This window comes from Dasypus novemcinctus, chromosome 18 (genome assembly GCF_030445035.2).
Source record: "Dasypus novemcinctus isolate mDasNov1 chromosome 18, mDasNov1.1.hap2, whole genome shotgun sequence".
Classification (NCBI taxonomy): Eukaryota; Metazoa; Chordata; class Mammalia; order Cingulata; family Dasypodidae; genus Dasypus; species Dasypus novemcinctus.
The window spans coordinates 5,011,486-5,035,405 of record NC_080690.1 but is presented as its reverse complement, the minus strand read 5'-3'; the positions used below and the strand labels follow the sequence as shown (position 1 = coordinate 5,035,405).

At 55.4% G+C, this 23,920-nt stretch overlaps 1 protein-coding gene across 1 annotated transcript; it reads right to left on the bottom strand.

Moving 5' to 3' along the window:
- Positions 1-343: 343 nt before the first annotated feature.
- KCNG4 (potassium voltage-gated channel modifier subfamily G member 4) lies at positions 344-21,287 on the bottom strand. The gene is made up of 2 exons (XM_004470884.2): positions 20,538-21,287; positions 344-8,550 (listed from the first exon to the last, which is right to left on the bottom strand). The coding sequence occupies exons 1-2, from the start codon at positions 21,285-21,287 to the stop codon at positions 7,744-7,746; spliced, it is 1,557 nt and encodes a 518-aa protein (XP_004470941.2). The 3' UTR covers positions 344-7,743.
- Positions 21,288-23,920: the final 2,633 nt, after the last annotated feature.

Below are 23,920 nucleotides of genomic sequence, written 5' to 3'. Positions count from 1 at the left end.
CCAAAGATTGAGAGGGGTCCAGAGTCACTTCCTCAAAGGCGTCCAAGCCCAGCTGCCCCCTCCCCCGTGTACGGTGACTCTCCACCTGCTTCCTTCCTTCCTAGGCCTTATGACATGTGCTCGCCTTATGTACTTGTTGTCCCCACTCCTTCCCAGGTCGCAAGAGCACCTGCATTGCTTCCGCGGTCGCGCAGTGCTAGAACAATCCAGCCCACGTATGTGCTTACGAAACCAACCATCGCCCCACCCGGCTTCTCACTTGGGGGCCCCCCTCCCATCTTCCCAAGGTCAGCCCCCCGCCTCCTGGCCAGAGCTGCCCCAACAAACCAGAGGAGCCACTGAATTGCTTCTTAGTAGTGTTTAATGCCTGTCTAGGCTCTGTGCGGGAGCGGGGACCCGGAGAGTTAAGCTAGGAGGTGCAAAGTGGAATTGCCAGGCTTCCCGAAGGGAATCTCAGTCGGGCTGGTCTTCAGCTGGAGTATAACAGAGGCCTTTGGAAGCAGCACGGATGACTAATTTTAGCTCAGGGTGCCCAAATCCATTCCCAAGTGTTGTCACATGGAGCCCAAGTTCCCTGCCACTTCGTGACCCTCCAGCAAAGGTGAGTTAGAAAAGTCACACTCGAACAAAGGACTCGGCGCTCCTCCCCACGTCTTCTGGAAGTCAGCCACCACAGAGGCAGGGCCACGTGTACTCAAACATAGTGAGGGCCACTTCCTGAGGGACGGCGATGGGTGACCAAGCAGGTCATGGCGCCCACAGGGCCAGCCGGCATCCCGTTGCTCTGTGTTATTTTTAACCAGTGTTGTGTTCCTGGAGGGGCCGCTGGGCAAGATGTCAAACAGAGACTTCAGCGCTGGACAGAGACGGCATGGACAAGGAGAACCTGCACCGGCCAAGACCACTGGGCTGAGAGCCCTGGCTTGGCCGCTCCTGGCTGGGTGTCTTGGGCAAGTCCCTCCCTGGTCCTTAGCGCCCATGTCTGTACAGGCTCTAAGAGTCTGTGTGGCAGCCACTCCTGAGCTGGCCATGGCGAGGGAAGGACCCATATTACAGGTGCAAGGAGAGGACTTCCGGGAGGGGACAGTCCAACTCACGGAGGTGGCCCGGTGGCCTGTGCTCTCAGCCTTCTGGCACATTTTTGGTGGTCTGCATGGGGTTTTGATTTCTTTTATTATTATCTGAATGCCTCTGGGCCAGGCCGGCACTCCCCAAATTCACTTCCCTACCCTTTCTCTCTTCCCCACTCTCCTACCAGGATTTCCGGGGATCCCCCCATGTAGTGGACTTGTACATCACTGATGAGGGACATTGCACCCCCAATGTGATGCCCGAGAATGACCCAGTCCCTCGGTGTCCGAGCTTTGTAGTGTTCTGGCTGGGGAGGCGCCACCTGCCCCTCAGCAGGACAAATGCAAAATGGGAAATCTCTACTAAAAAGAGGGGCTGTACTCTTCAAAAATTCCCATGCCACTCTTGCAGACTGGACACTGCTGTTCGGTGCCAGTCGGGCCCCGGACATGACTCTAGCACATAAATCACCTCCCTGAGCCTCGGTTTCCTTTTCACATCAGGCAGGAGCATGATACCGCCCCACAGAGTGGGCAAGAGGCTTGAAGATGATGGATGCTAGTGGGCTGGCCTGAGAAACAAGGACACGCACAACGGGGGCAGGCCCTGAGGACACAGGAGCCCGCAGAGACGGCCAAATCTGGGACAATATGAACATAAGATTAACTGCGGGCAGTAATGGAGTGTAGGTGGTTAAAAATGGGACTCCATGAGCCTGTGCTGCTGGTAGGGAGATAAAGCAAGCGAGATGTATCATGGGGGGAGAGGCTCCTGCCCACAGCACAATGCCCAGTGGAGGCTGATGGAGACGGAGGGTGTGCCCGAGTTAGGAAACAATCGTCCCACGACCGTCGGAGAGAAGGTGGAGTCACACGAGAGCCACGGATGGAGGCTAAGCTTGGGCAGACGTGGCAAGGAGCGTCTTACGGGGACGCCCCACAGACCACTGGCTGGTTGCAAAATAAGGAAGAGCAACTGCAGTGGCAAGATCAGAGCACGCCTGGAAACACTGCCACAGAGGGCAGTGGGGTGGCATGGGCGTCCGAACGTGGCATCTGATAGGACACACCTCACTGACGGAGGGAATGCACGACCCAAGGAGGAGGAAATGTCACACAAAATGGGAAGCGTTCTATTAACCATGGGGAGGGAACAATAGTCATCCAACATGCCAAAGTCATACGAGACAAAGAAAGCTCTGGAAACATTCCGGTTATAGGAGGCTAAAGAGACACGATAAGTAAACGCAATGCCCGGTTCTAGGCTGGACCCTGGACACTGGGTGGAAAGGCAGTGCTGGGAAGGACATTCTTTAGCTAAAGGACAAAATCAGACTGGACGTAGATGAGATGAAAATATTGCCCCAAAGTGAAAGAGAATGAAGTGGATCCTGCATGTGGTGTGTAAGAGGAGAGCCTTATTCTTAGGATCTACACCCTGAAGTTTTTAGGGGTAAAAGACCTTGATTAAATTCACTTACTCGCAAATGGTTCAGAAAAAAATACTAAGATATAATCTGCAAATGATAAACCTGACGGGGCAAAACGTTAAAAAAAAAAAAGAGGGGCTATAATTTGGGTAAAGCGTGTTCAGGTGCTCTGTGTACTAGCTTTGTTCTTGAAACTTTTCTTTGAGTTTGACATATCTCCAATAAATTTTTTTTTTAAATTGCCTGGTGCTTAGTAATCATTCAGTATACGGTGTCCAATATTACCAGATAAGCATGAGGAAGAAGAGGATGGGGTTGAACGAGCCGTTGGAGAGGGGCGGGCAGCTGAGCAGGTAGTCCCACGGAGGCAGGCATTTGGGGGGATGGGCTCTGAAGGTGGGGACGAGGTGCCCAGTGATGTGAGTGGGAACAGGGCAGAGCGATCTCGGGGAACTTAAGTTCACCTCGAACTGCTTGCCAATTTTTGCTGAGGGAGCAATTCTCTGGGTAGTTAGGGACCCTGATCAGCTTTTCTTTCTCACCTCTCCCTTGTTTTTCAGCTGCCCCTCTCCATGGTATAAATTGCTGCAAGGGGCTCTGCTTGCCAGAATCGCAAAGCTAGATGGTTTTTAACAATCATCCGGGACAATTGCTCAAGGGATAAATAAGAAAAGGAAGTTCTGGTGAAATCAATCACCATGTCCCCTGTCATCCACCGAAGGAAGGGTCGGAATTAGAGCCCTCGACTGGCCGAGATAACCCTGTGGGTTCTGCTCAGGATAGCATGGCCATGTGTCATTGTCATCTTGTCCTGACTGTTTTCTTTGAAAGGCCTGAGCACTGTTCTTTGTGAGCCTAAGAGCAGGAGGCATGCTATTCTAGAAAGAGCGTTCTGTTAGGAATCATGATTCTTGGGGTCTTCCTACAGGAACTGGCTGTGTGGGTTTGGGCAGGTGGCTGCTTCTTTCCGAGCCTTGGTCTCCCCATCCTAAAACAAGGAGCTGATTTACTTTAAAGCTTCTTACTCTTTACTGGGAGGTCTTGGATTCCCCGAAGCATCCAGTGAAATTGTTGGCCACTTTGCACTTGGAAATGCATGTAACGGACACATGCGTTGCTGCTGATAATCCAGAGGATCATAGATCCCTCCTGGAAACTTTCAGCTAAGAACCTTTGGACTGAATGATTGTCTTCTAATGCACCTTCCAGTGATCACATTTGAAAGCCCTAAAAGCAAAGCCATCAAAATGGAGTCAATGGAAAGCGGATATGGCTCAACTGATAGAGCATCTGCATAACATGCTCATGGGTTCAATACCCAGGGCCTCCTGACCTATGTGGTGAGCTGGCCCATGCACAGTGCTGCCATGCGCAAGGAGTGCTGTGCAATGCAGGGGTGTCCCCGTGGAGGGATGTCCCACCTGCAAGGAGAGCCGCCCAACATGAAAAAGGCGCATCCTGCCCAGGAGGGGCACTGCACACATGAGAGCTAATGCAACAAAAAAGAGACGCAGTTTCCCAGTGCCGCCTGATAATGCAAGCAGATGCAGAAGAACACACAGCAAATGGACACAGAGAGCAGACAAGTCGGGGAAGGAGAGAGAGAAAAAAATGGAGTCAGTGGGTTCCCTCGCTGTCTAGGTCAAGCACCCCTTCCAGCCCCTCCCCTGTATTGAAGACTTAACCCCCCCCTCCTCAACTTACTTCTTGGGCTCAACTCTGGCTGGTTGGAAAGAGGTGGAACCAAAATTTAAAAGTTACCCCTGGGTACCTTGTCCCCGATACAATCTGTAAAGGCTTAAGGTCAGGTGCCATTCACTGCTTGCTGCAGCTGGAAAATTTCTGCATTGGCCTCAGAGACTCGAAACCCTTCTGGGATCACAAGACTCCTTTTCAGTCAAAGGGAGTGAAGAATCTGCCTGGCACCTTGCTTGCCCCCCCCCGGCATCCAATCAGCGTGGGGGACAGGCTGTGCAGGCGCAGCCAGTCTGAACCAACTTGGACCGAGCTGCTGGGTCGCTGCCAAGGAGGAAAAAGAGAGTCACGAATTAATTCCCATTTGTGAGACATCAAGTCCAATTAGCCATCGCTAATTTAGTAAAGAATTATGACTGGGCACGTATTAAGATACTACAGAATCTCATAATGTCGGGGATGGGTTCACCCAGGTTGATTCTAAATTTGCCTTTTAGCCCTGGCACACTTCCGTTGAGATGCCCGGTCTGTGAAACAGAGGAAACTGGGGACGGCTGAGTGGCAGCGGTCATGGCGACTGGCCGGCGCACAGCGCACAACGGGCCTGCGGCCAGCAGAGGCAGGGCCAGGCGTGGGGCCTAACAGGGGCCCAGGGGCCCATGTCTTCCTGTCTCCAAAGGTAGTTGAGGATTCCTCTCTCATTGCAGGAGTGAGGTTGCACCACAGTCCAAAGGATGCGGAGGGGTGTTGACTCAGTCCAGGGGAGGGTGCCGAGAAATATGCCCATTTAAAGAAATCATTATTTGCCAATGTTGCACCCTGCAAGGCAGAGCCCAGCCTGCCGGGAGGCTCTCCTCCAGCCACTCGGCAGCCCCCGAGGGTGCCTTGTGGACCCCCATTTAGAAACCACAGATCTATCCCAAAGCCTTCTATTGTCAGCGATGAACTGAGGCCCAGAGAGGGAAGAGGGCTGCTCAAGGTCACTGGGGGAGTAAAGATTTGGACTCCAGCGAGCACACGAGTCTCCTAACACCCACCTCCCACACGGTGTTAGCAGAGTCAGTGGGAGTTTACACCTTGTTGAACCATGCCTAAGAGTAGCTGTAACAGATTAGTCTGGAACAAAAGACTCATGGCTGTTGTCCAAGGGGCTCCGTGACGCGGTGTTTCTGCAAGATGCTTACAAGACTTCCAAGTGGCTTCTTGGAGCAACTAGCTGGCTCAGGTGCAGGTGCCTTCCCTGTGTGACTGGCCGCCATGCCTCTATGCAAGGAGCTAGCTTGGTGAAAGTTCAGCTTGGGAAGGACTGGGGGCACCTGCTGGTGCTTGGGGTCTAAAGGGGTGGGGCACATGCCCGTGTCCACTGGGAGGGCACCGGGGGCATCAAGGAAAGTGAGGGTTCCCTCCACGGCCAAGGCTAGCCATGCTGGCTAGAACCCTTGGCAGCTCTGTTGTCTGGCACTGCCATCATCATTCAAAACTGGAATGAAAGGACAGCAAGGAACTGCTTATGGCTGTAAAACGCTGAGGCCTCTTTCATATAAAGCACATGAGATTCATTGTCATCCATGTGTTTCCCAGTGGGTTTTCTTATGGTGAGGATCCATGCATGGGGTTGTGTCCATTGAGACATCTTCCATGTGTATTTTGGGGGAAACAACAAGATGACGGTAATTAAATCATGTACCCCACTAAAGACATGACCAAACCTTAATCTGCATTCCTGTGGGTGTGAACCCATTTGTAAGTAGGACCCTTTGAGGATGCTGTTATTAGTGAAGGTAAGGGCAAGTTGAATCATGGTGGGTCTTATAAAGAGAGGACATTCAGATGCTGTCAGAGAAGCTGCAGGAAGAAGCTGGAAGTCAGAGAAAGCAGGAGAGGAGAGGGATTGCCACATAACAGAGGACCACCATCCGCAGAAGAAAACACGGCCTTGCCTGCACCTGATTTAGGACTTCTAGTCTCCAAAGCCAGGAGACAAAAAATGATTGCTGTTTAACAACATGTGGTGTTTGTCATAGCAGCTCTGGCAAACTAAGACAGACGAGATGTCAGATTTAGCACAGCCTGGTACAATTAATCAAGCTGGGAGGTGGGCCCTCATATCTTCCCTGAACTATGCAACATTCCTCATTCCAAACTGGACCCCCATCCCATCTTACCTTCATCATCATTTCAGCCCACAGCTCCGTTCACATTGCTTCTTCCCTCATATATCTCCAATGTCTCCCTTCCATATACCCAAAGATCCAAATTCTCTAGCAAAGCCTTCAGGGCCCACCGTGGTCTCATCCCAACCCTCCTTCTCAGCTTCATCTCCCAAAATACCCTTCCACACGTGACCCCTCCTCATCCATCTCTGAAACCTTTTGTAAACCAATCGCTCAGATGGCATTGGCCTTTCCTCTTCAGTCTTAGTATGCACAGCTTTGATCTCTAATGACTTGGTTCTCCATCTGCTTAGATGCAAAGGCAGAATCTATTGATGGATGGATGGATGAATGAACAAATAAATGAATAAATAAATAAATACATTTAAAAATAAGCTAAGGACATCTATCCTCTGGTGTCAAAGGATCTGGCCAAAGAGCCCAAGGCTGCCCTTATTTGTGTACTAAAGTGACACTGCGTCCTTGGTGACTGCGTCAAGAAGGCTTAGCCAAGGATTGAAAGCCAAGGTCCCAGCAGTGCTGGAGAAACCGGCAGCAGAAGCAATTCTCTCAAGGGACAATTCTGGGCTCTGAAAGAGTCAACATTTGTGAAGGCCAAGGACGATATACTTGGAGCAGTTCCCACCAAGCATCCGGTTGGGCAACAGGTCCGGGAGGGCCTTTGTGCTGGAAGTGGTGCCCCAGGTGTGTTAGGAGGGGATGGCAGGTTTGAGGCCACAGCTCCCAGTGAGGGATTTGAAGAAAAGAGGCCAGTTCTGCCTGCTTGGCAAAGAGTTTCCAGAGCCGGCAAGGAGGCAGCTGCTTTGGGAAAATGCCACCAGATAGAAAGAGCAAGCAGGAAGAATCTAGCAATCCCTAGAATTTCCTAGACCCAGAAAAAGGCTGAGGCCCCAGGCATTTTGGGTAGGGAGATATGCTCAGAAGGGTTTGCTGTAATTGGACCCTCCAGCTTCCTGGTATTGTCCAGGGAAGAGGGACTTAGAGGAAGCATGGAACCCAGTAGGCTTGCTAATTTAAATGCCATTGGTGACTGAGTCTGTGGACATCTGGGATGTCCAGCTTGGGATGTGCAGGACTCTGTTGGGGGTGGAATGAGAATGAAGGGAGATGGAGCGAGTCCACCATGGTGGGTCTGCTCAGTAAGTGGGTGGGGGAAAAAAGGACGAGGCAAGTGGAAGGGACACGCTCAGCCTGCCTCGTTGCAGCCCCTGGGGATGAGAATCACAAAGACTAAACATCTTTGGCCTCAGCGCCCTCCTAGCTTTGGGGGTGTTCCCTGGAGCTCCGGAAACAAACCACCAGATGCCGGATGGCCCCCCCCCCCCCATCCTTGAGTTTGTTTCAGCCACGAGCAGTGGGTGGAAGCTACAGTGGCTACACCCCCGGTGTATCGGTGAAGGCATGTTGGAGTGGAGTGTACTTGATGGGCGAGGCTGGGCCTTCCAGGATGGGCTCGTCCACGTCACGCAGGAGTTCGCGCTCACTGGCCGTGTGGGCGCGTTGCAGGCGGTGGAGGCGGGCTTGGAGGCGCTCCTGCTCCCTCTTGAGCTCCAGGTAGGAGTGAGAGAAGGTGTGGAAGATGGACGTGGCCGGGAAGGCCATGATGAGGATCCCGCTCAGGATGCTGCTGAGAGCCACCACCTGGCCCGGCACGCTGCGGGGGACCATGTCGCCGTAGCCCACCGTGGTCATGGAGATGATGGCCCACCAGTAGGAGGCCGGGATGCTGGTGAACTCCAGGACCCGCCCGGACTCGTTCTCGGCCAGGTAGACCAGCGGGGAGAAGAGCGTGATGGCCACGCCCAGGAAGAGCAGCAGGAGCCCGAACTCGCGCGTGCAGCGGCGCACGGTGAGCCCCAGCGTCTGCAGCCCCAGCGAGTGGCGCGCCAGGCGCATCACGTACAGGATGCGCAGCGCCCGCAGCACGCGCAGCGCCAGCCCCACCTTCTCCAGGTAGGAGCTCCCGCTGGGCCTCTCGCCCTCCTGCGGGCGCTCGTCGGACACGGCCAGGGACACGTAGTACGGGGAGATGGCCAGGATGTCGATGATGTTCAGGGGCCCTTGGAAGAACTGGCACTTGCTCCGGGCCTGGAGAAACCGCAGGCAGAACTCCAGCGAGAACCAGGCCACGCAGACGCTCTCCACGATGAAGAGATAGTAGCACTTTTGAGAGCACTCGCCCTGCGGGGAGAAGAGGCAACAGACGCAGGGTAGACAGTGCACCTGCAGCCCCTAAAAGCGCGGGAAAAGCGAGTCTACGTATATAGAGTTATTCCCGGCGGCTGTGTCCTACAAAGTCCCTGCAAACAGCGAACTAGCGGCTGCTGGACCAGCTGGGAATTATTTTTTTGCTGCTCTGTGCATGCACGTGTCCACGAATGACAGAGAAAGCCTGGTGAGAATTTCTAGGTGAATTTGCAGATGTGGAACTCGTGCATAATGAAGTCTGGCTGCATCTCGGTTGAGCTCTGTGGTGCAGGCTTTTATTCTTCCACCAAAACCCTGCAGCTGGTACATTAGCCACAGACTACTCTTTCCAGCCTCCCTTGCAGCGAGGTATGGCCCAGTGATTAAGTTCTTACCTATGGAGTATCGACAGAAATGATGTGTGCTGCCTCCAGGTCCAGGACTTAGGGTGTTGGCATGGGCTCCTGCACCCACTTCCTTGAGCTGGGACCACACAGACAGACCTGTAGCTGGGCTTAGAATGGGCAGATCAGGCCAACATCTGGTGCAGGGGGCACCAAGGGGCAAAAGAGGGATTTTGGAAGAACTATGGCCCACTCAGCTAGATTTTTCATCTTGGGACTATTCTACAATAGAGGAAGAAATGTCTGCTTTGTTTGACGCCATTCTATCTTGGGGCCTCGTTGTTACAGCTGCTGGCATTTATCTTGACTAACAAAAGCTCCTCTTATGTCCCAGGTGCTGCCCCTGGAGCTGCCCCTTAAGTCACGTAAGGATGCTGAGTTGGAATCATGACCTCGTTTTAGGGTCAAGGAAATGGTGCAGAGCAGTGAAGTGACTCGTCACAGCTCATGTACGCGGCAAGGGGTAGAGTCTGGACTCTGACCAGGTTTCTTAGACACTGCTCTGGGTTGAATTGTTTCCCCCTAAGGGACATGTTGATGTCTGAACCCCCAGGACCTTGGAACGCGGCCTTCTTTGGAAATGATTGGTTCTGCTAAGATGAGGTCATCCTCGAGTTTTAATCCAGGATGACTGGTGTCCTTTCAAAAGGACAAGAGACACAAGGGGGAGAGAGCCGTGGCAGTGGGAGTGATGCAGCCACAAGCCCCGCAAGGCCAAGGCCTGCCCGCCACCACCAGGGGCTGGAAGAGGCAAGGAAGGGGCCTCCTCCAGCAACTTCAGGGACAGCGGGTCCTGCTGCCACTTGCATTTCATGTGCCTAGCCTCCAAATTGTGAGAGAAGAAATTATGTAGGCTGCCACGTTTGGGGTAATTTGTTACAATACCCCTAGAAATCATCTAGAGCCACTCTAGTCCAGTTTCTAATTCTCAGTCTGCCATCCCTCATGCACTCATTCAACAAACATTTAAGGAGAGCCTACTCTGCGCCAGGCTCTGTGCTGGGCTCCAGGGGCAGGTGATTAGAGAAGCAGGCATGGTCCCTGGGGGCTGGGAGGCTGGGGTCGGGATGGGCTCCCCTGGGGGCATGGAGGCTGGGGTGGGGAGGGGCTGGAGGCTGGGGTGGGGAGGGGCTCCCCTGGGGGGCTTGGAGGCTGGGGTGGGGAGGGGCTCCCCTGGGGGGCTTGGAGGCTGGGGTGGGGAGGGGCTTGGAGGCTGGGGTGGGGATGGGCTCCCCTGGGGGCATGGAGGCTGGGGTGGGGAGGGGCTGGAGGCTGGGGTGGGGAGGGGCTCCCCTGGGGACATGGAGGCTGGGGTGGGGAGGGGCTCTCCTGGGGGCTTGGAGGCTGGGGTGGGGAGGGGCTCCCCTGGGGGGCTTGGAGGCTGGGGTGGGGAGGGGCTCCCCTAGGGACAGGGAGGCTGGGGTGGGGAGGGGCTCCCCTGGGGACATGGAGGCTGGGGTGGAGAGAGGCTTGGAGGCTGGGGTGGGGATGGGCTCCCCTGGGGGCATGGAGGCTGGGGTGGGGAGGGGCTCTCCTGGGGGCTTGGAGGCTGGGGTGAGGAGGGGCTCCCCTGGGGGGCTTGGAGGCTGGGGTGGGGAGGGGCTCCCCTGGGGACAGGGAGGCTGGGGTGGGGAGGGGCTCCCCTGGGGACATGGAGGCTGGGGTGGGGAGAGGCTTGGAGGCTGGGGTGGGGAGGGGCTCCCCTGGGGGGCTTGGAGGCTGGGGTGGGGAGGGGCTCCCCTGGGGACAGGGAGGCTGGGGTGGGGATGGGCTCCCCTGGGGGCATGGAGGCTGGGGTGGGGAGGGGCTCTCCTGGGGGCTTGGAGGCTGGGGTGAGGAGGGGCTCCCCTGGGGGGCTTGGAGGCTGGGGTGGGAAGGGCTTCCATCTCTGGTTCAGCCCCTGGGTGCTTGATTGCAGCAGTGCACGCAGAGGCTGTGGCCCTCACTAGCGTCCAGCTAGACGTTCTGGATTCATCCTGGTGTGGCTGCTGCTCCCTGCCTCCTCTCCTGGCCGGAGGTGCCACCAGCCCTTCTCCATGCCACATGTGTTCTTGGACCAACAGAATTGGCATCCCTGGGGAGCTTGTTAGAAATACAGCATCTCGGGCACCCCCCCCATCCCTACTAAATCAAAACCTGCATTTTTACAAGAGCCCCTGGAGATTTGTGTGCACAATTAAAGTGTGAGACACACTGGTCTATGCAGTGCTTCTCAGCCCTGACTACAATTAGGAACTCTTGGGAAACTTTGAAAAGCCGTGATGCCACATCTGTCCCCCAGGGATCTAATGGACTGATCTTGGTTCGGGCCTGAGCGGTAGAATTTTCAAAAGCTTCATAGATGTGTCTAATGCAGATCCAGGGTTGAGAAACCTGGAGATATATATATATATATATTTGACAGATGAATGAATGAATGACCAAAACCAGTTGCCTAAGTGAAAAGCACGATATTGACAATGACAGTTTCTTTGGATTAAAATGCTCTGAAGTGGAAAAAAGAAATTATTTCCAGTGCCTGAGCCCACAGGAGTACTAAATGGAAATTTTCTTTATGTCTGGCTGCCAGAGAAAGAGACGCAGGCAAGCCCATGCCCAGCTCTGTTTCATTTTCCTGTGCAGGACCAGGTAGCTTTCTCCACGTCTGTCTGGTTGAGCAAAGGGGTGGGAGGCAGTGGATGTGGTAGAGTCCAGTCTCTGAGACCTGGGTTCAAATCCCAACACTTCCACTTACTCGGGTAAATCACTTGACCCCTCTGGACCTTCAGTTCTCTACTCCCCGAAGGGTCCTTGTGACCAGTGGGAATGATGCACACCCAGCAGGCACACAACACACTGTAGCTGTTTTTACTGGTCAATACGTTGATCGCAGGCAGTAGATCACCTGGTCAGTCTAGAGGTAGCCCTCCCCTCCTCCCACCCCTGGGTTTCATGGGAAGCTGAGGACACTGGCCTACATGCCAGAAGGTCTGTGCCCAGTTGAGGGGGATTGGCTTCAGTATTCTAGAGGGCCGGAGAGTTGGGTCCCTGTTCATTTTGTGCTTCAGTTTCCAAAGAAGAGCCTGGATGAGGATCGGTGTTCCTCAAAGCCCGTTCAGACCCGCATGTCAGGATTCCCTGGCTCCGTCACAAATGCAGGTTCTTGGGCCCCCATCGCAAAACCGAAACCCTGGGGCCTGGCCCAGGAGCCTGTATTTTGGCATGCTCCCCAGCTGACTCCAGGCAACCGCAAGCTTTTCAGGCTCTGGGCTAGATTCTGCCTTTAGGGACCCTTTCTCCTCTGATCTGCTGGGGCTGCTTCCCCCCCCCCCCAGGACGCTTTCAGCCTGGGAATAACTTTTCCAAACCTGTGACCCAGCAGCTCAGGAAGGCTTCTCGCAGGAGGACAAGCAGGGTGGTGGGGCTTGCCCTCAGCCCTTGGTGCCGCGTTTAGATATTCCAGACACGCACGGCCCCCTGCTCCCTCCCGCCTGGCCCGCCGGCCACCCCCTGCACTGCAGCGAGCTCTGCGGCGGTGTCTCTCCACCTGCCTCGCTGCTCTGCTCTGAATCCTTAAATCCCATCACCGCTCTTTGGAGAAACAGCCGGCTTTGGGGCGGTGGGGATTTATGGAGCTGGAGCTGAGGAAATCATTCCCAGGCCTCCAACACCCGAAGAGAAAAAGGAAAAGGAGAGAAAGGAAAGAGAAAAGTTACTCTCTCCCGAGGAAGTTGCTGGTTGCATCTTGCAGGGAGGGTGAACCCGGGTGCTGGTTAGCTCAGAATTCCCTGAGTTTGAGCACTGAAAACCGCAGGTGCTGGGGAGAGCCTGGGTCCCCGCAAAGCAGGCTGGGTGGCCACCCCACTCGCAGACTTTGTCGGGAGTGGGAACAAAGCGTATTCTGACCCCTTGATGCAGTGATGAACTCAAGTCAGCCCTGGGAAGGCTGGACTGTGTGGAAATTTGGGTGAGCGCCAACAGCCTGGACGACTCTCACAGACGGGCTGTTGTGCAAAAGACCCCAAAGGCTAAACACTGTCTATTTCCTTGGACGTGAAGTTCAAGAACATGCAAAACTCATCTAAGGGGGGACAAAATCGTCAAAACAGCAGTTTTCTCTGGGTGGGCTCTGGATTGACTGTGAAGGTTGATGCGGGAACTTTCCAGGGTAATGGAAAACTCTGTATCACATAGAGATGTGTCCATTTGTTAAACTGTACACCTAAGATTTGTGCATTTCAATGTTTATAACTTTTACCTATAAAACTGTAAAATAAAAATAAAACAAACAATAATAATAAGTTTTGGGAGGGGGGAGTAGGAGGAGATAAAGCAGATGCAAGAATGGCAGAATCTTAATTGTTGGAACTGCGTCCCAGGTTCTTGGGAGTTCATCTTATTATTCTGCTCACTTTGTATGGGTCTAGAATTTTCCATGATGTAAAGGTTAAAAAATTTTTTTTCAAAAATCAGATATCGAAATCACCATTAGATACCACTTCACACTGATGAAGATGGCAATAATCATAAAGATAGATAAAAACAAGGGTCAGCGAGGCTGTTGGAGAAATCGGAACCCTCACACCTGCCAGTGGGCATGCAATGTGGAGGAACTGCTTTGGATAACAGTCTGGCAGTTCCTCAAATGGTTCAATATAGAGTTACCCTATTATTCCCAGCAAAAATGAAGACCGAGATCCATCAAAAATCTGTGCACACTTGTTCACAGAAGCATTATTAGAGCCCCCCAAAATGGAAACAACCAGACTGTCCAACCACTGACAAATGGATGAACCAAGCGTGGCACATCCATACAATGAAATGTAGTCACCAATAAAAAGGAATGAGGTTCTGACACGTGCAAGGACGTGGATGAGCCTTGAAAATGTGATGCTCAGTGAGACAAGCCAGGCACAAAAGGCCACCGATCGGGGATTCCATCTCCATGAACTGTCCGGAACAGGGATCTCTACAGGCACAGAAAGCAGAGTCATGGTTGCCAGGGGCAGAGGGAGGGAAGGGGTGGGGTTGACAGTTAAAGGGGGCAAGGTTTTGTTAGAGGGGATGAAAATGTTCTGGAATTAGCAGCGATGGTTGCACAACTCTGTGAATATACTCTGTGAGCTATACTCTTAAGAGGGTAAATATTACAGGATATGAATTCAATCTCAGTAACAAACACCCAGTTCAGGGTCTGAGCTTGTTGTGTGTGTCCTGGCAAGCCTGGCCCAAAGTACCGCACTGCAGCTCCAAAGGGTGCCCAGCGTGGAAGGCCAGGGGGCTTTCTGAGGTCAAAGCCACTGGCCCTGGGGGCCATTTGGATGGGTTGCCTGGCAGAAGTCTGCAGGTGCAACCAGGGCTGGTTTAGAATTTCCTTCTGGGAGGGGCCTAGGGCTGGCAGCGGTGACCTTGGCGCCATCACCACCTCCTGCTGTCCCTCTTCCACCAGCTCTCCCTTGGGATATGGCGAGGCCCTGCCGTTCCTTGTCTTCCCAGTGGCTGCAGGCCCCTTGGTGGCTCAGCAGATCTGGCTGCCCCCAGACAGTGAAGGGCCCCATTTGTGCCTCTGGCTCCTGCCTTGAGCTCCTGGCTGTTTCCTCCCAGACTGCCCCCTGGGGCCTGGCCCAGTGGAGATGCACCTGCTGACTCGCTCCTCCCCCGGGGCCAGCCACCCCCCTGGCCACAGTCCTTCCTCCCCAGGCCCTCCCCCCCTGCTCCCTCCTGCCAGCTGCCCCCACTTCCCACGCCTGGGACTCGGCAGCTCCAAGCAGTGTTTGGAATGGAGCAAGTCAAGGGTGAACTCAGCCTGCATGAAGGTGGCCCTCTCTGGAGGTCATTCTATAAAATGCAGAGGGTAATTCTCCCCTGCGGGGCAATGGTGGGTACTTCTGACCAGCTGGCCAGGCAGCGCCTCACGCATCTAAACAGCGTTCCTCCTCCTCCTCCTCCTCTGCCCCCCGAGCTGCCCTCCCCGCCTGGCCCTGAGGCTGACCCGGGTGCCCGGCTCCCCTCCACCCTCACCTTAGCCTTCTGGATGGCTCTTCCCCTCCCCGGGGCTCTGTGCTCGAGAGCGAGCAGCTCCTAGTGAGTGCTGCTGCCGAGCCGCTGGTCTAGGGCCTCAGTTTCCCCATCTCTGGAAGGGCCTATGGTGAGGAGTAAGTCAGGGAACGGGGAGGCGACTGGCCCTGGGCCCCAGGTGCATCTCCTGGCTCTGGATCTGGCTGTGGGTTTTCCGCACGAGGAAGGTGGGACGCCCACCCGCCACCTCCACCTGGGTGCCACCGAAGGAGACCCCCGGAAACCCCTCCGGCACAGGGTCCCACCTGTAGTGGGCCCTCCCGGAAGGGCCTGAGAAGGATTCTGGGCAGGGGCTTTGCAGCTGGGTGCAGTGGGGGCTGGACTCTGTAGGCCAGGGGAGGAGGTGGCGCCAGGGGAAGAGCGGGACTGCTGGAGTTGGGAGGTGGACCAGGAAGGAGGAAGGAGGAAGAAGTGCAGCTGGGGAGGGCGAAGAGGGGGCTAAGGAGAGTGCACCAGAGGAAGGAGCAGATGCCACGGGACCCAGAGAGGCTACAGAGAGCCGTTCTTTATGGGGCTGATGCGTGACCCAGGAAAGGTGGAGAGAAGCAAGCAGGGGCTCCAGCATGAGGCTTCTATTAAGGAGGTGGGTGCGGGGGGGGTGGGGAACACGCACAGCCCAAAAGGTGAATCGTAGCCCCCGGAGTGACTGGAGCTTAAGGAGGGATCCTGGGAACACACAGAGAAGACATTGGAGCTGGCTGGGGCCTTTTAGCTTTGGATGGAGCCCGGGAGAGAGGTGGCGAGCAAAGCAGATGGAAGGCGGCGGGGGGGGGGGGGGGGGGGCGTTGTAAAAAAAGACATGCCGGCTCGTGGTGCGTACAATGGGGGGGAGTGTTATAATTACCCTCACTTTCTAGTAGAGGACACAAGAGCTCAGAGAAGTGCAGTGACCCTTCTGAGGGCTAAGCAAAGAGAGCTGAGGAGCTGGGATTTGAACCCAGGACCGTCAAATGAAAGGTTCTGGTTTCTTCCCCTGCCACGAAGCTGTCTGGAGTCATTGCAATACCTGGTAGCAACAAGGTGGAAGAAAGAGGGTAAGAGGAGGAGCGGGGATCCGACTGCCAGCAGCCAGGGAGGCCCAGCCTGCCCCTGCCACCCTGGAAGGAGGGAAAGGGCTCCTGAGGTCAGAGCTGCAGGCAAAGTCTCTGGGGGGTGTGGAAACGGTGGATTTGATCACAAAGGCAGTGTGCAGAGCCAGAAAAACAAGCCAGCAAAGCGGCAGCCGAGAGCAGGCTGCGCAAGTCCAGAGTGGAGGGAGCCAGGCACCGGGCAGCCCGGTCCTCAGCCTGGAGTGGGTGCTCGAGGCCCAGGCAGGGGAGATGGCCTGCCCAGGGCTGCCCAGGACAGCTGCCTTCGAGGAGGGCTGGGACTGGACCCCAGAGCCCAGGTCCTGCCGTGAAGGTGCCTGAGAGCTGTGGCCACGGGGAAGGGAGTTTTGTCTCCTTTCTCAGAACCATCCTGTCCCCAGGGGAGGGGCTCCGTGGGGTGCCCCCAGCTCCTAGAAAGACTAGACCACCTGATGGTCAATCTACAAAAATGGAGCAGGGATGCTCAGTTCAGAAGCTCCAAGATGTTAAGACACGTGCCGTATCGTGCTTTAGCATCACGTCTGAGCTCCAGCATGTGGAAGAATCTTCCTTAGCTGGGGTTTCATGACCATTGGACAAAGGGAAGGCTCGATGTCCTGATGTCCTGTTGACTGACACCTAATGAATCAGTGACGGTGATGGATGAATCAATGAGGACTGACGTCCGTGTGTCAGCACTGTTCACTGCCTCACGTGTTCCTCTTTCAATCTTTGCCAGAACCTCTGTGGAGTCTTTACTAGCTTCCCCATTTTACACGGGGAAACTGAGCTTCAGAGAGGTCACATGACCTCCCGAAGGTCACCGAATTTGTACGGGGTGAGGCCAAAGTTCAAAGCCAGGGCGCTAGCTCTCTGAACGAGGATCCCGGGCTGAAAGCTCCTTTCCAAGTCCAGCTCCTTGGAAACGCTGACCCCGGGGAGGGTCTCCACGGTGGGTGGGCGTGGTCCTCACGGGTCCAGGTTAGAGCCACGCAGACGGGGCCTAAAATCCCGGCACTGCCGCTTGCCAACTGTGAGCTTAAGAAAGTGATCAAGGGAAACGGACTTTGGCCCAGTGGTTGGGGCGTCCGTCTACCATATGGGAGGTCCGCGGTTCAAACCCCGGGCCTCCTTGACCCGTGTGGAGCTGGCCATGCGCAGTGCTGATGCGCGCAAGGAGTGCCGTGCCACGCAAGGGTGTCCCCCGCGTGGGGGAGCCCCACACGCAAGGAGTGCGCCCGTGAGGAAAGCCGCCCAGCGTGAAAAGAAAGAGCAGCCTGCCCAGGAATGGCGCCGCCCACACTTCCCGTGCCGCTGACGACAACAGAAGCGGACAAAGAAACAAGACGCAGCAAATAGACACCAAGAACAGACAACTAGGGGAGGGGGGAAATTAAATAAATAAATAAATCTTTTAAAAAAAAAAAAAAAAAAAAAAAAGAAAGTGATCAAACTTTCCTGAGCCCCAGCCTCCTCTGTAGAGCGGGGCAGTGCTAGCCCCTGCTGGCCAGTTTTGTCTGGAGGATTAAAAGGCTCCATAAGGCCACGTGCAGCCTCATGGCGGGGGGGCCTCAGGGAACACCTATTCTTCCATTCTTTTGGGGATGCTCCAAAGCTTAAGACTTGGCCCTCTGTAGCCACCATCTCCTCCCTCCCCTATTTTAATGTGCACTCTCCCGTACAGACCTTTAACCCCCGGGCCAAGTTCACGCCAAGGGATGTTGCTGTGGAAAATTAGAAAAAGAAAGGGAAAAGTGCTTTCTTGGTAGAGTCCTAAACCTCTACCCAGCGCCCCTCCCCTTCTGTTTTGACAGAGGGGCCCAAGGATCAGCCATCCAGACTCGCTTTTGATAGAAAGCCACATTCCAGCAAAGAAACCCCTGCTGCAGAGGGCACGTCAGCCCCTGCCAGTGGCCTGGCGAGCGTCCCTACTCGTCAGCACTCTGAAAATGCATCCATGTAAATGATTGTGAACTCTCAATGCTTGGGACAATGGCAAGAGTAAAAAAAACAGGTTCCTGAGATCCAATTGCCAGAACGTTTGTCAACTAATTTTATAGGTATGATTGAAATCTTTGACCTCAATGGAAGTTTGCAAAACTGGGTGTTCCAACTTCTGGACCTTTTTTTCAAGTGCTAAAAAATTAAACCAAGCAGCTCAACCATGAAAAAAATTCTCTCCCCGCCCCCACAGTGGCACAAATTGATCTGGGTGGAGGCAGCCCCGTGGGGGACCCCGGCGCCCCCGCCTCCCCCCGTTAGCAGCTAGCTCTCTAACAGGACCGCTTTCAAGCTGCAGCCCCCGGAGACACAAGGCCAAGTGGTGGGGGGAGAAGCGCACCTAGTCCTCAGCCTGCCCGGCTCACGGAACTCTTACCGAAACAGAAAAGCAGACACTTCCAGACCGAGCGGCTCAGCCTCTCCGGGGCACCGCGTCCGAAGACGGGTTCATTAGGGAGAAAGCAGAAAGGGAGCTGCCTGGAGAGGGGCCTAAGTGCCCAATGCCTCGGCTCCAGCTCTGGACCGCGCGGCCCCGCAGGCCCCTCTGCCAGCCCGGGTTCCTGCCCTCGGTGACAGTCAAGGCACCCGGCTCTGAAGAGAAGCTGCCCCGCTGCACGGTTCAGGCCTGGCTGCTGCACCTGCTCCTCTCTAGAAACCCGACGTTGCCACGCTTGGAGGTCCGGGCGTCCTTTGCCGACTGGGATGGGGGCCTCCTCGGGATGCAGCAAGAGGCCTCGTTCTGGTCCTTGGGTGGATATTTCTGTGGAGCTGCAGGCCCTTGAATCACATGAATTTGGGCTAAAGAATGAAAAATGCCTACACCTGGAGCTATGGGGGACGCCCATTCGAAAGCCCCAATGTTTTGAATGGATTGTTTTAGGACAGGATGTTTACAGGTTGGACGAGATACGTTTTACTCAACAAATACTTATAAGAGACTAGGTATGTCAGCCACCCGGCTGGCTGTCCCTCAAATCTGGAGAGTTCTCTATTCTACTGCACTGCTCTGGGATATAGCTTTAAGGAGAGGGAATGGGTGTTGACCGACAGCTGGTAAGGAGACACCCTGTGGGAATTTTGTTCATTGGCTCTCTTGGTCTATGATGGAAGTCCCGTGAGTCAGAGCGATGGGGAGCTATGGAGGAATTTAGAGAGGCAGAGGAGCAACATTTAAAGTTAGGAAACAATCCAATTGTCAGTTCGGACTTTCCTAACAAAATGTTGGGCTTTTATCTCGTTCCTCAGGCCGTCGGGTCCCCTGGCGGGTCCTGAGGTCTCACGCAGCTCCCTGGAAAATAGTGTGGGAGCAAGCAAAACTGTTCTGCCTCGTGGGACAGGCTCACTTATGAGTTAAGTCCTCTCTGGGTTTCCTGTCCAGTGAGACTGGCCAAGAGGTGAAGAGTGAAGGAGACAGCAGGGAAACTCAGGCCTGAGAATCTTTGCCGTCATCGGCATCTTTCCTCTGAGACCCCGAGGAAGCCAAAAGCCCTGTGCCTCATTTTCTTCATCTGAAGATGGTGCTGGATGCCCAGGAGAATGCTGGCTCAGGAAGGTAGCGGCTTTGGCCTAGCATGGTGCTTGGCACTGAGTAGCTACTCAGCAAACAATGTGGGGTGCATTTGATGTGGGAGCCTCATCGCAAGGCTCCTTGTTTTACAGAAGAGGAAACTGAGGTTCAGAGAGAAGTGACTTGTCTGTGGGCCCAGAGCCTGGAGAGGCAAGGCTGGACCTGCTGGGGCCACTCAGACCTGGTGTGGCTTCGTGAAAATCCAGGGCTGGCTATCAGAGGCAGGGCACCTGAGGACTTCCGTGAGCTCCCTCCTCCGCAGGAAAGCAGGAGGAAAATCATCTTTTACAACTGCCTTGGTATAAAGACAAATGGAACCCCGGCTAGATTCTGTTCATTTTCTTTCCTTCTGATTTCCAAAGAAATTAAAAAACACCTCGGGAAGCGGACTTGGCCCAGTGGTTAGGGCGTCCGCCTACCACATGGGAGGTCCGCGGTTCAAACCCCGGGCCTCCTGACCCGTGTGGAGCTGGCCCATGCGCAGTGCTGATGCGCGCAAGGAGTGCCCTGCCACGCAGGGGTGTCCCCCGCGTAGGGGAGCCCCACGCACAAGGAGTGTGCCCCGTAAGGAGAGCCGCCCAGCACGAAAGAAAGTGCAGCCTGCCCAGGAGTGGCGCTGCACACACGGAGAAGAGTTGATGCAGCAAGATGATGCAACAAAAAGAAACAGATTCCTGAGCCGCTGACAACAACAGAGGTGGACAAAGAAAAACACGCAGCAAATAGACACAGAGAACAGACAACTGGGGCGGGGGAGGGGGGAAGGGGAGAGAAATAAATAAATAAAATAAATCTTAAAAAAAAAAAACACCTCCATGGACCCCAAGAGCCTCAGGGGCCCTCGACACCACGCGGGAAGGAGAAGCCGGCCCGGGGGCCACTCACCTTGTCCTCTTCGGCCCTCAGGTCGGGCATGGTGCTGACGCACAGATTGACCGCCGTGGTGGCCACGAAGAAGATGGACATGCAGGCGAAGACCTTGCCGGGCAGCCCCGACCGCGGGTTTTCCACCATCTCGCGCAGCCGGTCCACGAAGAGCCCCCAGCGCGAGGCGTGCGCCCCGGGGCCCCAGGCCTCCGCGCGGCTCTGCAGCGCCTCCTCCCGGCGCAGGCCGGCCAGCTCCTCCAGCTTGCGCAGCAGCTTGCGCAGGCAGCACTTCTCCAGGCGGGCCTCCTCGATGCCCCAGTAGGTCAGCTCCTCCCGGAAGGACAGCACGCACATCTCCCGCAGGAGGACCAGCTTCCCGGCCGCCAGGAAGCTCACGATCGCCCCGAACGCGCTGGGGCTCCGGTCGAAGAAGAACTCCTGTCTGTCCTCGTCGTAGTCGTCGCAGAGCTGCGTGATCTCCTCGTAGTTCCGGCAGAACTTGAGCTTGCTCAGGCGGCTCAGCGGGAAGTCGTCCAGTGTGCTCCAGGGCAGGAGGTACCGCCTGCCCCCCACGTTGACCAGGATCTCCTTGGTGAGGTCGGCCGCCGGGGCCGCGTCCAGGGCGCCCACCCTCTGGACCCTGCGGTAGTAAAGGCCCTTGAGGGTCGGTGGCCCCGGGGGGCCGAACAAGAACGGACTCGAAGGGCCACAGGCGCCGTAGGGACACCCCCGGGGGTCCAGGCTCCCGTCTCTGGAAGGCGATGGCATCTCTGGAGACATCCTGGCTGGAGTTCACCCGCCAACACCCGGAGGGAAAAGGAAACAGAAAAGTCAGCCTCGGGCCAAAGAGTCCTACCTGTCAGGGACAGTGTCTTTTGCGCACGTCCCTGCAGCTTCATCTCCATCACTCACTCCTTCGATCATTCATGCAACACCTACTTAAGGGGCACCTACTATGTGCTTGGGAGTCATCAGTGAACAAAATGCGACAAGGCAGTCCCTTTGCTGGTGGAGCGTGTCCTTGTGTCCCAGAAGGATCTGCCTGGAATGGGCGTCGCAGGGACTGGGATTTGAGGAATTTGGTCCCATCCAGGACAAATCAGAGCTCGGCCACGTATCAGCTTTGTGGGAGGCAGTCAGTAAACATAGAGCCTGAGAGTGGAGGTTCTCAAGTCCCCGGCCAGGTTCCAACCCCTTAGGGACTGCCACCATGGGTGCGTGCGTGCGTGCGTGTGGCTCGGATCTCTGGGCCCTTTGCTTTGTCTGCCTCCTCGGGAGCAGAGAGAATACCACAGCGATCTGTTAAGAAGACTTCTAGATGCTTCTGATGTGCCAGGCACTATTCTCCACTCTTCCCTGATATTAACTTATCACAGTATGACGTGTACCCCATCAGGTAGATGTTAGAGTCAGCATTTTACAGTTGAGGAAACTGAGGCACAGAAACTTGCCCATTGTCTAGCAAGTGCCAGGCAAAAACTCAGTAAGTGTTAGCCACTGAAGGTTAAGGAGACGAGGAATCCGACTGTGCTTAGCCCAGTGTCTTGCTCTCAGCAGAATCTCCAGGCTAGGGACTTGACCCTTTCACAAATGGAGGGCTTTGCTGGGAGGACAGGGGACACGGCATGCCCTCAGCGACAGTGCTCCTCTGTGCTTGCTCAGCCACCCTTGCTGTGTGACCTTGAGCCAGTCCCTCCCCCTCTCTGGGCCTCTTTATCTGCAGAGGGAAGGGGCCTCTGACACTCTCCATTTTCAGAACTATTTGGGGGCAAGCGTTTTAGATTCTGCCCATGCACAATTTAAAGAATCATCACTGCACAATTTCTCCTCTGCTCTCCTGGGCTAGCTATTCTTTCTTAGCCAGAGCTGATTCCAAAGCATCTCAGCCTTACATTCCAAGATGCTCTCCAATCCAGAGAGAAAGTAGGCAGCCGAATGGATATAAAAGTTGCTCTTGACTTCAGAGCCAGTTGGATTCCGGGGACAAGGAGAGCTGGCTCACGGCTTTTGCGTTTCCTTTTTGCTCACCCCACAGCAATCCATTATCCTGCATCTATGACTTCATTCACAGGGGATGACCTGGGGAAGCCGAGCAGCCTGCAGAGAGGAAAATATTTTCAAATTCGGGGAGTCCTTTCTCCCATGTCTCATTTATCCCGGGGCAAAAATGTGACTTGTCCAAGGTCACGCAGCAGATCTGAACGCAACCCAGGGCTCTGCCTTCCAGCCTGGGGCTCTTTCCAGAATCTGAGCTCTCACCTGCCCTTTCTGCATTCTCGGAACAAACCCAACTTTGCAATCCCCTGCCCCCCTGAAACGGTCAGCAAATGAAGCTCCTTTCAGAGCGTGGGAAAGCATTCCCTCCACACAGCCATTCGCGAAGGAGCTGTAACGGCATCTGCCCCCCTTCCTGCAACCCCCACCCCTGCAGCCAACGCTAACTTCCCCTGAAGTTGGACTCACCCTCCTTCTTCAGGGAGCCCGTGTCCAGCCGGTCCTCGCTTGGATGTGGAGAAGCCACGTCTCAGAGCCCCGGGAAGTGGCAGATGTCTAAGGTTGGTGGTGGAGACGGAGGGGAAGGAAAACAATATCCCAAACACAGCAGGGGCTGGCCGAGTTAGTCTCCAAGCTTCCCTCTCTTGCCTCCTCCAGAAGCGCTAAGTTCATCCATCCTGCAGCCCCGTCTCCAGCAGCTGCCGAAGAGCCCTGGGGAGCGGAGGGAGCTGTTCAAAGAGCCTGGAAGCCCCTTCCCTCGTGAGAGGAGAAGACCTGGGGAGTTCCAGCTAAGAGGGCGCCGGGCGAGCGGGGAGCTGGCCCTGCCTCAGCAGCGGGTGCTGCGCTCCAGCTCCACGGGGACAGCCCAGCGGTGTAGTCCTGCCGGCGAAGGGGGTGGAGAGAATGGGAAGGGCTTAGAAAGAATCTCTCCACCAGCCAGCAGCAGGCAGGAGCAGCAGCAGCCGCCTTGCCGCCCGCCTGGGAGGCAGGGAGAGCTGTGCTTCCCCTGCCAAGGCGCAGCAGTGCTCGGGAGTGCGGAGGGCAGCTTGGGGCCGGGCCACCTGCCCAGAGGGAGGCTGCTGGGGTGGCTGGGGCTTGCGGGCGCTCAGGGGGAAGCTGCAGGGGAACTTTTCGCTGCTGTTAGCCAGCCCAGGCCTCTGTGTTGCCGGGGGTCCGAGGGGCGGCCTTCCAGAGCTGGGAGTCATGCACACCTGGGTCTCTGCTCCAGTGCTGAAGGCTGGGTGACCTTGGACAAGTGTCTTAGCATCTCTGAGTCTCAGCTTCGCTGTTTGTAAAAAAAAAAATGGGAAGGAGGGGTGTCCAGGGAGGGTCAAATCAGAAAGGACGTGCCGGAGTGGGGTGGGCGGCGTGGCTGGGGTGGAGGGGATGGGGCGTGGGTCCAGGGC